The 12013-nt window shown below is 30.9% G+C and overlaps 1 protein-coding gene across 1 annotated transcript; it reads right to left on the bottom strand.

Annotated features, from left to right (window-relative positions):
* Positions 1 to 231: 231 nt before the first annotated feature.
* On the bottom strand, positions 232 to 11956 carry LOC127708743 (protein BUD31 homolog). The gene is made up of 4 exons (XM_052213875.1): positions 11806 to 11956; positions 7434 to 7556; positions 3680 to 3846; positions 232 to 1582 (listed from the first exon to the last, which is right to left on the bottom strand). The coding sequence occupies exons 1-4, from the start codon at positions 11897 to 11899 to the stop codon at positions 1532 to 1534; spliced, it is 435 nt and encodes a 144-aa protein (XP_052069835.1). The 5' UTR covers positions 11900 to 11956; the 3' UTR covers positions 232 to 1531.
* Positions 11957 to 12013: the final 57 nt, after the last annotated feature.

Consider the following 12013-nt stretch of genomic DNA (forward strand, 5'->3'; position numbering starts at 1 on the left):
TTGAAGCGTACAATTTTTTTTTAAATGTCTGATGATAATGTTTGATGCTGGAACCGAACATTTGATATCATACTGGTAAGTGCAAAAGACTGGATCAATGAGTCACTGACTTTTCTATTTAACACAAAGATAATGTTAACCATAAGAGAAATAGGTTTAACAACTCTTGAAATTTGGATATCGTTTGATAACAACTCATTATTTAATTTATTTGAATAGAATTACACAAAATCTGTGAATTATATTCGTTTATTTACAAAATCATTTACATATAAACACAAAAAATGAAATGTATATGCTGAAGGAGATGTCATACTACATTGAAGACAAGTAAAACACAAATGGAATGGACCATCTGATGAAACTATAAACTATATCATCAAAAAATCATGAAATATATTCAAAGTAAGCAAATTACCACATAAAAATAATAATTTGATAGAATTGACTTTGGCAAACACTAAAAATGTTATGTTTCTGGTATCAGACCTTATCACTTTATTTACATCAGAACATGATCTTCCAATAAGACTTGCATTGACAGAAAACAATGTCTGACCTACTTATTGAGTCGCTGCCTTTTCCCATGCAAGTATTCTAAAATTTAAAACAAAAATTGTATCTTGAAAATTTACTATCTATTCCTTAGACTTCTATTCTATATTTAAATTATACAAATACAATACTCCAGTTTAAATGAAATTGGTTTTCGGAAAAATAATATGACCAACATAGTTGTACGGATTTTTCATTTTCATGTTCATAACCAGAAACAGAAACATGTCTTTCTTAGCCTTAAAACGATATCCATCAAATGTTTTATAACTGAAAAATCATTTTATGTTCTACTATGACATGTATGAACATTAAAACTAATTCAAAATGAAATTGTAATCCTTCAGTAGCATAACATTTGGACTAAAAAAGGTTGATTCTTTTCAAATTGTTCTCTAAAATTTAAATACATGAAAAACCATCCTCTTTAATATGTTTAATAAATCCACTACTAATATACCATCATTTCATTTGCAAATATGATCCAATGTTACCAATCTTTCCCTGAAGCCATTAAAATTGTAGTAATTTAGAAGTAAGCGGTAACTTTTTTATAAACATGAGCAATCCCTATTGATCTATGTATCAAACATAATTACATTAATTAATTAACGGAAGCATTGATATGCCTAATAATTAGTTAATTAACAAAAAAACAATGCATAATCAATCAGTTTTTAAGGCAAAACTACAAAAAGTTGACAGATTCAACAAGTTTTTACAAAAATAATGACTGAAGAGACCACAATATTCCTTTTAAATTATTCAAAATGCTTATATGCACTTAATATCCTATTTAAGAAGTGGATTAGTTTTATAAATCATTATTATCTGCAGAAACATAATACTGCATGATAATGTATCTCACACCATACATAACATAAATCAGTGAAACTGTCAAATCTGTTTTTTTCTGTAGATTACTCTCTCTTTTCAATGTCACAGAAGTAAATTCTATGCCTTCTTTACAAAGGTTTCAACCTGAACATCCACGACAACCACAGTGTATACATTCAACAATCTTGCCCTGAAAAATAGGAAAAATAAATGATTATCTATAATCAAAAAGTTCTTTGAAGGGGTATTAGCTAGGATTTGGACATTAAACCGTAATATGATTTTATTTTTTGTTTCAAACATTTATAAAAGCGAAATTAATATTGAAATAATATTTCGCTATTAGCAGTCATTTTGGTTCAATTTTGTCAAATAAGCTAATAAACATCACTGAAGTACCATTAGCTTTCAAGTCAATATTTCAACCTCCTTTGAATCTGTATTCATACCACCCTTAGCTGGAGATGGCTTGTGCAAAAAAAATCTTATACTAGTAAAACAATAATTATTAATAATACATTTTTATACTATATAGCTATATGATATGTAATCAAACAGACCTCGAAAATTGTCATTATTGATTGTACATGCTTGTCTGTTTTAATATTCAAATTTATTTAATCAGACAGCATGTTCCAATTCAATTTTTCGATTTTTTTTTCTCCTCAAATTTAAATGCAAATAATAATGTAGGAGTTAAGATACACACTTTTCCTTTTATCCATTATTGAAAATTATGATCGATTAATCAAAAATTTTAAATATAAATCCATCATTTTTTTTAAATTATAGTTGGTAATCAGTACATAACTAGCACAGAATTTTTACAGGTGAAGAGTATTGTTTTGTTTGCTCTGCAAGTACTTTGTGTCTGTGCAACACATATGATGTGCCTTAGGGGTTTACATAGAGGAAAGTGTTGATTTTGAACAAAGTTTGGATGTATGTCAATTTTTGATTCACATAATCCATCCTAACAATATGCACAAGTATTATAATTATGAATGTAAATAATAAGTACACATATAAATTATTTGTATGGGTATATACATTTTGTACATAAACTTTGCAACATCAAAATTTTCTAGCTTGAAAACTGTACTATACTGTATAATGCAGATAAGGTTTCAGTTGTGTAAAATCAAGAGCATTGACAATGAACTTGTAATTGAACCACTATGAAGTTTCATAAAAAATTCTTTACTTAAATGAGAAGGGTTACATGCAATGCCTTCTTTTTCTTTCTCAAAATATAGGGTTCTGTTGCATTTTTTCAGCATTTGTATGGCTTCGTTTTTCCCGAGTTCATACTAACATTTTATACTACTCTGGCCTTTTTTTGAGTGACTCAGTCTTATTGTGAATGTATTTAGACAGCTAAAGTTTATATCAACTATTATTCAGACTAGATATGGACAATGCCCCATCCCCCTTATCTGCTCTGCCATATGCATTGATATGCATGAGTATAGTTCCACATATTTTAGACAAGACAAACAGTGATGTTGGCATACAACTTGAAATTGTTACGCTGTCTGTAAGACACAAATGATGACCCCGTCTGACCAAAAAAATGACTAAGTCCAACTACCTGTCATTTTCAGAATATTTGAAAAAAAAAATCAAAATCCTGTAGCCATGCACACCTCCATTATGTGTTTTTGTACATCCTACAAAATATTAAAGCTGTATCTCCAATACTGTAGGAGGAGATAGCCGGACAAACCATGATCGCTTTATGCAGCTTGTACCAAAAAAATGACTAGTCAAACTACCTGTCATTTTCAGATTATTTAAAAGAAATCAAAATCCTGTGGCCATGCAAACCTCCATTATGTGTATGAACATCCTACAAAATATTAAAGTTGTACCTCCAAAACTGTAGGAGGAGATAGCCGGACAAACAATGTATCCCAATCCGGACGGACAGGGGTAAATTAATATGCCCCTCAGTTTTCATCTATGTGTATGATATGAAACATGGCTCATCTTACGTTTGTACATGGGAATTATATTTGGAAACCAGTGACATTTTTTTAATTACATGTAAATATCTTATAAATACACGAAATAAGTTAGAAAATCGCAAATACATATTGCTTCAAATCTGCTGAAAAGGACTTAACTTGAGAAAAGTACATTGTATCTGTGAAAATAAGTTGGTTAACAGTAAACATAACTTCTGGATACGTTAGACAAATGATAATTACTAATGTGGACTGGTGCTGTACTATAAAATAACATTTACAAACTCAAAGTGTTAAAGTACAACATGAACAGTACTTACTGCTTCCAGTTTAGACTTTGGGACTCTACAAATGCAGTTTGTTGCAAAGTTTGTGTCTCTAGTCTGTATACAACGTAAACAGCATAAATTTTCATATCCCTGTTTTTTCCATTTTGCGATCAAATTTTTATCTGCAATGTTTTCTTTTAAACAATAATCATATAGCTCTGAAAAAAGAAAGAAATAAAACTAAAATATGTCAATCTTACATGTATACAATTCATGTAACTTATCTGTGAAAAAAAAAAAATCTTATTTCCATAGTGTACATGTACTTAAGAATAAAAGATTTATAAAACTGCAGACACAGAAATATAACTTGTCTGCTTTGAAGCAAACTAGAAAGAAGTTATAAATGCAAGTCATTTGATAAACTGCATAATATACTAATACCTCTTGTAAAGTACCTCTGAAGCTTGATCATAAATATTTACACGGAATTAGAAATATGCAAAAATTAAACCATTCTTGATGGAATCAATTTTAACCGGGAATTAATGGTACTAACTGTTCCATTCATCCAAAAATCATGTAGAATCAATAAAATATGCAAATGGTGTTATTATGAATGTACATTTTCGTACCTGGGCTTAGTATCAGCAGTCAGACAAAGATGATTTTGTACTAAAAACAAAATTTCTACTAGAAAGGATAATTTTTCCCTATCAAAAAGGTATAATTTTCTAAATAGTTTGGTTATTTCACTTTTCATTCATGAAAAATCAAGGACATATTCTTGGAGGCCAAACTTGTATAGGTTCTGAATTATAATTAAACATGTTAAACAAGTGATTTTGGGGTAATAATTTGATAAATCACATGCTATTAAGTGAGGAAACCATTTGTCAAAGAATTGCATGTATGCTGCTTTCATAAGTTAATTAAAATAAGTGTGAAGGTTGATGTATCAGTTTATTACTTATTGTTTTTATTCTATTTACTGTTTTTCTTACAAATGTGAAAAGAAACATGAGTTACCATACTTTGTTTCTTTTCCCCTGTTCCATGTTTTGTTGTTTGAATTGTTTTACATTTGTCATTTCAGGGCCTTTTATAGCTTACTATAGATGTGGGTTTTACTCATTCTTATCACAAATATCACTCATTTAGGTCACTATCAAAATTATAAGAATGGGAGACATCTTCTATATTACTTCAACATTTTTACCTAATCAAGTAATTTTTCAATCACTTATTTCAGTAAGTCCCCTGACTGATCAGGACAAATTTGGTGCTAATCTATGTTGTAGTGGCAATATGTAAATTAGAAAGGCTTACTGGTTGGTAATAGAGGCATGGGGTTGTAAAATGTTTACATGTTACAGTACATGTACATATCATTGGACAACCATGTATTTAAGAAGGCATATCAGAATGTCATAAATTAAGATAAAATGATGTATCCCATATTAGCAATAGGTTCCAATTAAATACATGTCCAATCTTAAATGAATATGAATGAAAGGAGAAGTGTGATGTTTGTTAATGAGACAACAACCAGACAACAACAAAAACAAATGACACTGTGACATTTATTCACTTTTGCACATAATCTTCCCCGAGTGAGATGCATTTTCTAATTTTGGTTAGTTTGCCTTTATACATTATAAATATTTTACAATTACTAATATTTTTTAGCTTGTACATGTAAATAGATGTATGCATGATTAACTGAAACAACATGTATTTTTTTACAAGTAGTGCTTTGGTTTGCTGCAGTATTATAAATTGTTCCTATTCCAGTCAAAGGCACTTATCTCTGAAAAAAAATTACCTATATACATGTACTTTAATATAACACTAGGTCATATGTAGGTACCTAACTCATATACTTGAGAAATGTCACCCGGTCGTGAACTTCCGTTATATTTCAATTTTGCGGTTGTCTATCCCACTGAAACTTGTTATCCCATAAATCCACATTGAATTATCTACAAAATGGTGTATAACACGCCTATTTCTATTATCGGAATCATTCGTAATAGGCCTTCCAAGTATGTCAACTGTAATTATTTCATCTTCTAACAGTCCTTTGAACTATTAATCTCGCAGTGAATGATTAATTATAAAAATTTGTAAGGGGTTCCATGGAACCCTGTGTCTCACCTACGATTGCTGCTGTCAGTGTAAAAGTGTAATGTTGACTTAAAAAGTGAGTCCATTTATCAGTAAAGTACAGAATGTTAAAAAAGATTTATACTTTCTCTTCAGATGCTATTTCTTTGTTCTCTAACATGTTTAGGATTAGCTTCTGTCAAAGTTTCATAACAATCCATGAAGGTTAACAAACTTATCATGTCAAAAAAATTTAATCCCAGACTGTCAGTAAATGTTAACTGTGAAAAAAGTCCATCTATCAGAAAAATACTGAAAATTAAAATATATTTTCAAAAGTGTGCTTCAGACATTATATCTTAATCATAAAAAAATTTCATAAAATTATATGAAGGTTTGACAAAGTATTTGATGTGTAACAAATTTTAACCCAAGACTCTATCTAAAAAATGTATTTGATTATTATTTTGATAATAAATTATTTGATAAATGTAAAAAAACTAAGTCCATTTATCAGTAAAATATGGGAAAATGAAAATAAATATTTTTTAAATTTTGCTCTGGATACTGTATTTTGGTCATAAACAAGCTTCTGTTCAAATTTCATCTAATTCTATGTAGGTTTGACAAAGTTATTGATGTCAAAAAAAACTTTAACCACAAACTGAACCTAAATGTTGACACCGCTGACAGAATCTAGGATTGCTATGTCTCGCTTTCGCGAAATAAACTTTGCAGGCTCAACAAAAAGTATTTCCAAAAAATCTGTTACATTTTTCTCTGAACAGATAGTAAATTTGTAAAAGATTTCGTAAAAAAAATCTAATAAGTGTTATTTATATGTCTAATGAGTTACGAGTTTCTATTTTTAGACTCAAATTTTCTTATTCCATCAATGTCATTCAGACTCTCTTTGGACTTAACATATAAAATTGAGATAACTTCAAAAAAACATTTATTTTTAGCAATAAGCAGATAAGATTTGACCAATTGGAAACTGAGATATGTATAAGAGAGGGGAAAGATACCAAAGGGACAATTATAATTAACCATTTACTGCGAGATTAATATTTCCAAAGGGCTGTGAGAAGACAAAATAATTATGGTTGACATACTTGGGGGGCCTGCTACGAATGATTCTGATAACAAAGGAAGGCGTGTCATACATCATTGTGTAGATAAATAAATGAAGATTTATGGCATAACAAGTTTTAGTGGGATAGACAACCGAAGAATCGGAATATAACAAAAGTTTGCATTTGATTGTCATTTCCCAAATTTTGAGTTGAATACATTTGTTTTGTACCTTGTATTATATTAAGGTAAACATAGGAAAATAATTTTTTTTTCAGAGACAAAGTGCCTGTGATTCCAGTCTCCTTTGGCAAATATATATGCTGTGTAGTAACTAAGATTAGGCCACACTTAAAAATATTTTGGTTTGCCCAAACCCTACTCGAAGGTAGAGACAGTGGGTAGGTAGGCAGGCATTTTCTTTTTTTTTTGGCAAAGAGAAATTGAAGTGTCAATTGTTTATTATATCATGCCTATCTGATTAAAAACAAAAACTTTTTCACATCAGGACAATAAAAGATTTTGAGTAGGCAGCTATATTCTGGGTAGGTAGGGTTAGGGCAAACAAACATATTCTTTTTTATGGCCTTATTCTCATTATTGCAAAAGTACCAATCATCATTACCTCTACTGATCGCTTTCCTGCGGTAAAATAAATCATATATGTATCGTGATTTCTGATGATGTAGTCTAAAGATTGGCCACAATGCTTCAACTTTTCTTTTTCCTTCATGTGGATCTGTTTCAGCTGTAATTTCAATATACTGTTATGTTATTTCATGTTAATTTTTGTGAACAACATGTACACATTATTTTTGTACACCTCTCAACGCTTTCATACCTATATACAAATGTCATTCATAAAAAGTTCTATAGTATTAGTCTATTTATCTGAAGCTTGCAATTTGAGTGCACATAGTTACTGATACAAAACACTTTCAGGCAAGCACCGATCTAAAATGTGTTCAATTTGCGAGCTATTAGTGAAATAAATTTAAACAATCAAATTATGATGTAAAAACATTAACCATGATTAAACTTCTAGATGTTTTGACCAATATGACGTTCACTTTTACCATGAAATTGTTGGATGGTTTGCTGTTCATAACCTCAAAGGAACAATTTGTTTTAGTCGAGAAATTTCCTACAAAATTGCTTGGCGAGAACATTAATCTCAATCAGATCAAAAAGTGTTTTTCCAAGGAGTAAAAGAATTCTTATTAAGTATAAATGTGCTTTCAACTAATCTTTGCTATGTTCAAAAGATAATTTCTATTTATACGTACATGTACATATATATTTGTTCAAATATGTAAAACAACATACATGTATGTATACTGGGCAATGACATTAAGACAGTACAAAGTATCCTGATGCTACACAAAAAAACCCATATATTATTGTTAACTGCAATTTCCATAAGAAATTGAGTCCCTGTCCGGAAATACATTTCTGCAATTAATAGTCTTAGAAGTAACAATAATTATTTTTTATTAGGCCAACTAAAATTAGATTTTCATCCAGAATTTTGAAAAAAATGGGGCGGTTGGGAGGATTTTATTTTAAATTTTTATTTCCTACAAAACCCTTTTGTGACATGTTCTTCATATGCAAGGGTGATATTAATAAGTTTCTATCATGTATAATACATGTATATATATAAGGAATCCTACATAACTTTTCAAATTCTTAAATATAATATATATATTGTTTGTTCGTTGAATCACTGGTTATATATATACAAGAACAACATCATTAGCCCAGAGAAAAACTATCTTTCTACTTTTTAGGCTGAAAACTTATCAAGCAGCTTGTCACACAAGTTTTAAATCATTGCTTGGCACAGTTAAGCTTTATATGCAGTATTTTTTGAAAAATGTCCTGCTTCATTCTGTTTCTATGGTCTGACACACTTTACAAGTTTCACCTTTCTACCTTTTCTGTGCTTAATGACAATACAGCACAAAACAGCTGTAAATGCACAATGTTAGGATATAGTGAACAGTGAAAATTAGGATTGAAAATAAAAAAATACAGAAAAAGATGACCAAGGCACCCTACCAACCCTGCTACTAAGACCCTCTTTAACTTTTCCCATAACTCAAAACACCTAAACATATAAATTCTAAAGCCAAAAGTATGAAGACATATTTTATAATATCTTAGTAGGTTACTCAATGCTAGGAAAAAATAAGATTGAGTTATCTTTCTTTATTTGGGTGTGCTCCTTCTTTGGAGGATAATAAACAGTATGTAGAAGATGTAAATACGATCAACAATATGGCGGCCGATTTTGTTATTTTCGTATACAAAATAAAGGCATTCAATGAAAAATACGTCTTAATTTGCTATTTATTTCACGGAAAACAATAAGAGCAATGTTTTTAACTAGTTGATTATGGTTTTCGACTATCTGTCAATTACGTTTTCTCCATAAAACTACGGTAAACATTGCTAATTGTGCCCAAGTTGTATGAACAATTCTTCAAGTTCAAAGACAAATGCCGACTGACCGATTCTATTTGAATGAATTAATGTTGATGATCATTAAATGACCCATCCGATAAACGGATTACCTATAACAACAGATTATGACACCTGTTGTAACCGTTGATTAGTTTGGGGTCGTAAACAAAGTCATATACTTGTCGCCAGGTAAATTTTCGTAATTGGCTGATCATATCAATACGAACAAAATAATATACCAATCGATCTTCAAAAAAGGCAGGGCGCCCTGCAAACTGTAAAAAGGGCACAGGGCGGCACTCGGGAAAGGGCGGGTGGACCGCCCTGTGAAAACGACCTAGCTGGAACACTGTATATATTTCTGATTGGCAACTTCTACATGTAACTGCTGCTTTATAAACCTATTTTAGTAATTAGCAAAAACGTAGCCAGAGAAATGCTCTCTCTTAGTCTACCTAGTCTACACAAAATTTATTTTGCTTTCTTGGCTATGGTTTGTAGTGCCCATAAAATGAAGCATATGCATTGGTATGCAACACAAGTATTATGAGTACAGAGTGAAATGAAAACTCAAACTGTGTTGGAAATACTACGGTTGATGCTTTTAAGATTCTTATGCAAGGTGAAAATATATTTAAAATTGAACATTAACTTAACCAAAAAGAAGAAGTTGATTATTGTCTCTATTGAGGGGATGGGGACAGAGGGTGTTTACTGTTTGTCAACAAAAAAAGACGGCCTAGGGGTAAATCTAAGGGCTTGCTTTAATACTATTTGTACGTTGGTCGACTTTTTGTACTCAATATACGGTCAAAAATCGCACAAGTTCGTGCTTGTGTCAATTTCTTTATTCCAGTCATGTTTTTTTGTTCTAATGTGTTCCACGATTCTTGCGCTTTGGGTATCATTCACAGTCCAAATTTCCTGACACAGAGTCATTTTATTAATAAATAAATCCACGGTTTTCTAAGCACAGAAATTTGTGCCTTATCGCGATTTGCGTTCTTAGACACCGCCTATTACTCGTAACCACGAATATTTCATGCCCTACTTGTATTCAATCTCTATTCTCAGAAGATAATGTTGCCATCATAGAGCAGCAGAATATGTCGAGTTAATCATTTTGGTTAAAATACTCAAAGAAATACGAAACCCGAAAATTGCAATTCAGGAGGTTTTGAATGAAATGAAATTATCGGCGGTTACCGATAACGGAGAAACAAAATCCAGAAGTCGTAAATTTTTAAAAATAAAAAAAATCGGGGCAGGATGATTTCAGAGGGGCGGGCAGGGATGAAAATCTATCAATTAATTTTAATTGGCCTTACAGCTTTTTGTAGGTAGTTATACCCAGTACCTTTTTAAAACTCATGTTGAAAATAGCGTAGATGAACCCAGGGCAAACAGACTGGATATATATAAAGTTAAAATGCATTTTGTGTATCAAAAAGACCAAAATTTTCAGGTATCCTTCTTCTTCTTCTTTCCTCTATATCTTCCTCCAATAGTTGGAGTACACCAACCTTACTGAACTCAGGTTGGTTAAGGTTCATGTGGACCCTTCGTCTAAAATGGCTGCATTTTTACCTCAAAATTTACTCTGAGTACAGACAAACCTGTGCATCTAAAAAAGTTTTAAGGCATAGCATGCCCTAGATAAATAAAATTCAAATATATTTTATGTTTTAGAAAATTAAAAACTTAACGGGATTTTGCAGTGCACTTTTTTTCATTCCTCCAGAAGGTGCCAAAATAAACTAAGTTGGGAAAGAGGTTTGAGAACTTCCCCACAGGTAATAATTGAAGTGAACTGTATTGATTGACATGGACAATAGATGGACAATAGATACCTGACACTAATTGGTGATTTAAACTGTGTACCTGAGTGGACCATATCAAGTGAAACTCGACTGTTTGTTTATTTTATCATCTTCTGCAGGGACGAAAAAAAGTGCACTGCAAAATCCAGTCAAGTTTTAAATTTTCTAAAACATACAATGCATTAGAAGTTTATTTATCTAGGGCATGCTATGCCTTAAAATTTTTCCAGATGCGCAGGTTTGTCTGTACATAGAGTAAATTTTGAGGTGAAAATGCAGCCATTTTAGCCAATGGGTCCACATGAACCTTAATCCTTATAAAAATTATTAAGTGAATACCTAACTATTTAAAAATAACATTATGTACAGTTAAATCCCTGCAAAGATACTAATAATAACTTCTATGTACATTAAAAATGGGTCACAGTTTAAAAGTTATTAATAAAATTTTTTTATCCTGCTTGTGTTTGTTTTTCTTTTCAAAAAGGGGGCCTTAATATTCACATTACTAAAAAATCACTTTCTACACACATATCTGTAACCACCACTATACCAGAGGCATATAATACAATATATATTGTATTTTAATTCTCTGACTAAATTACACAACAGTAAGATTATTTTATTGGTTACAAAAATGATACAGACACGATAGTCGATAGATTTCAAAACAGAGTAGTTTCAACTTTTTTGTCTCTTTTATATGTTTACCTTCTCTCATCTTTTGGTCCAACTCGTCTATTGTAGGTTCTATCAATTCCCATCCATCTGGTGGGGGTTTTCTGCTTCTTTTCACTTTTGGCATTTCGATGTTTATGAATAAAATGGTCAGGATTCACAAATACGTTTTGGCTATACTAAAAGTGTGTTTATTTCCGGTAAATAAATAAAAAAGAAAAAAAGCGCAAAATTTTATCGG

Source organism: Mytilus californianus, unplaced genomic scaffold (genome assembly GCF_021869535.1).
Source record: "Mytilus californianus isolate M0D057914Y unplaced genomic scaffold, xbMytCali1.0.p SCAF_7, whole genome shotgun sequence".
Classification (NCBI taxonomy): Eukaryota; Metazoa; Mollusca; class Bivalvia; order Mytilida; family Mytilidae; genus Mytilus; species Mytilus californianus.

Excerpts from the sequence above, each read along its gene's own strand:
- LOC127708743 (XM_052213875.1), bottom strand. The coding sequence starts at position 11,899 with ATGCCAAAAGTGAAAAGAAGCAGAAAACCCCCACCAGATGGATGGGAA. Across the intron at positions 7,557-11,805 it reads GGACCAAAAGATGAGAGAAG|CTGAAACAGATCCACATGAA; the intron begins GTAAACATATAA and ends TTGAAATTACAG. Across the intron at positions 1,583-3,679 it reads CAAAGTCTAAACTGGAAGCA|GGCAAGATTGTTGAATGTAT; the intron begins GTAAGTACTGTT and ends CCTATTTTTCAG.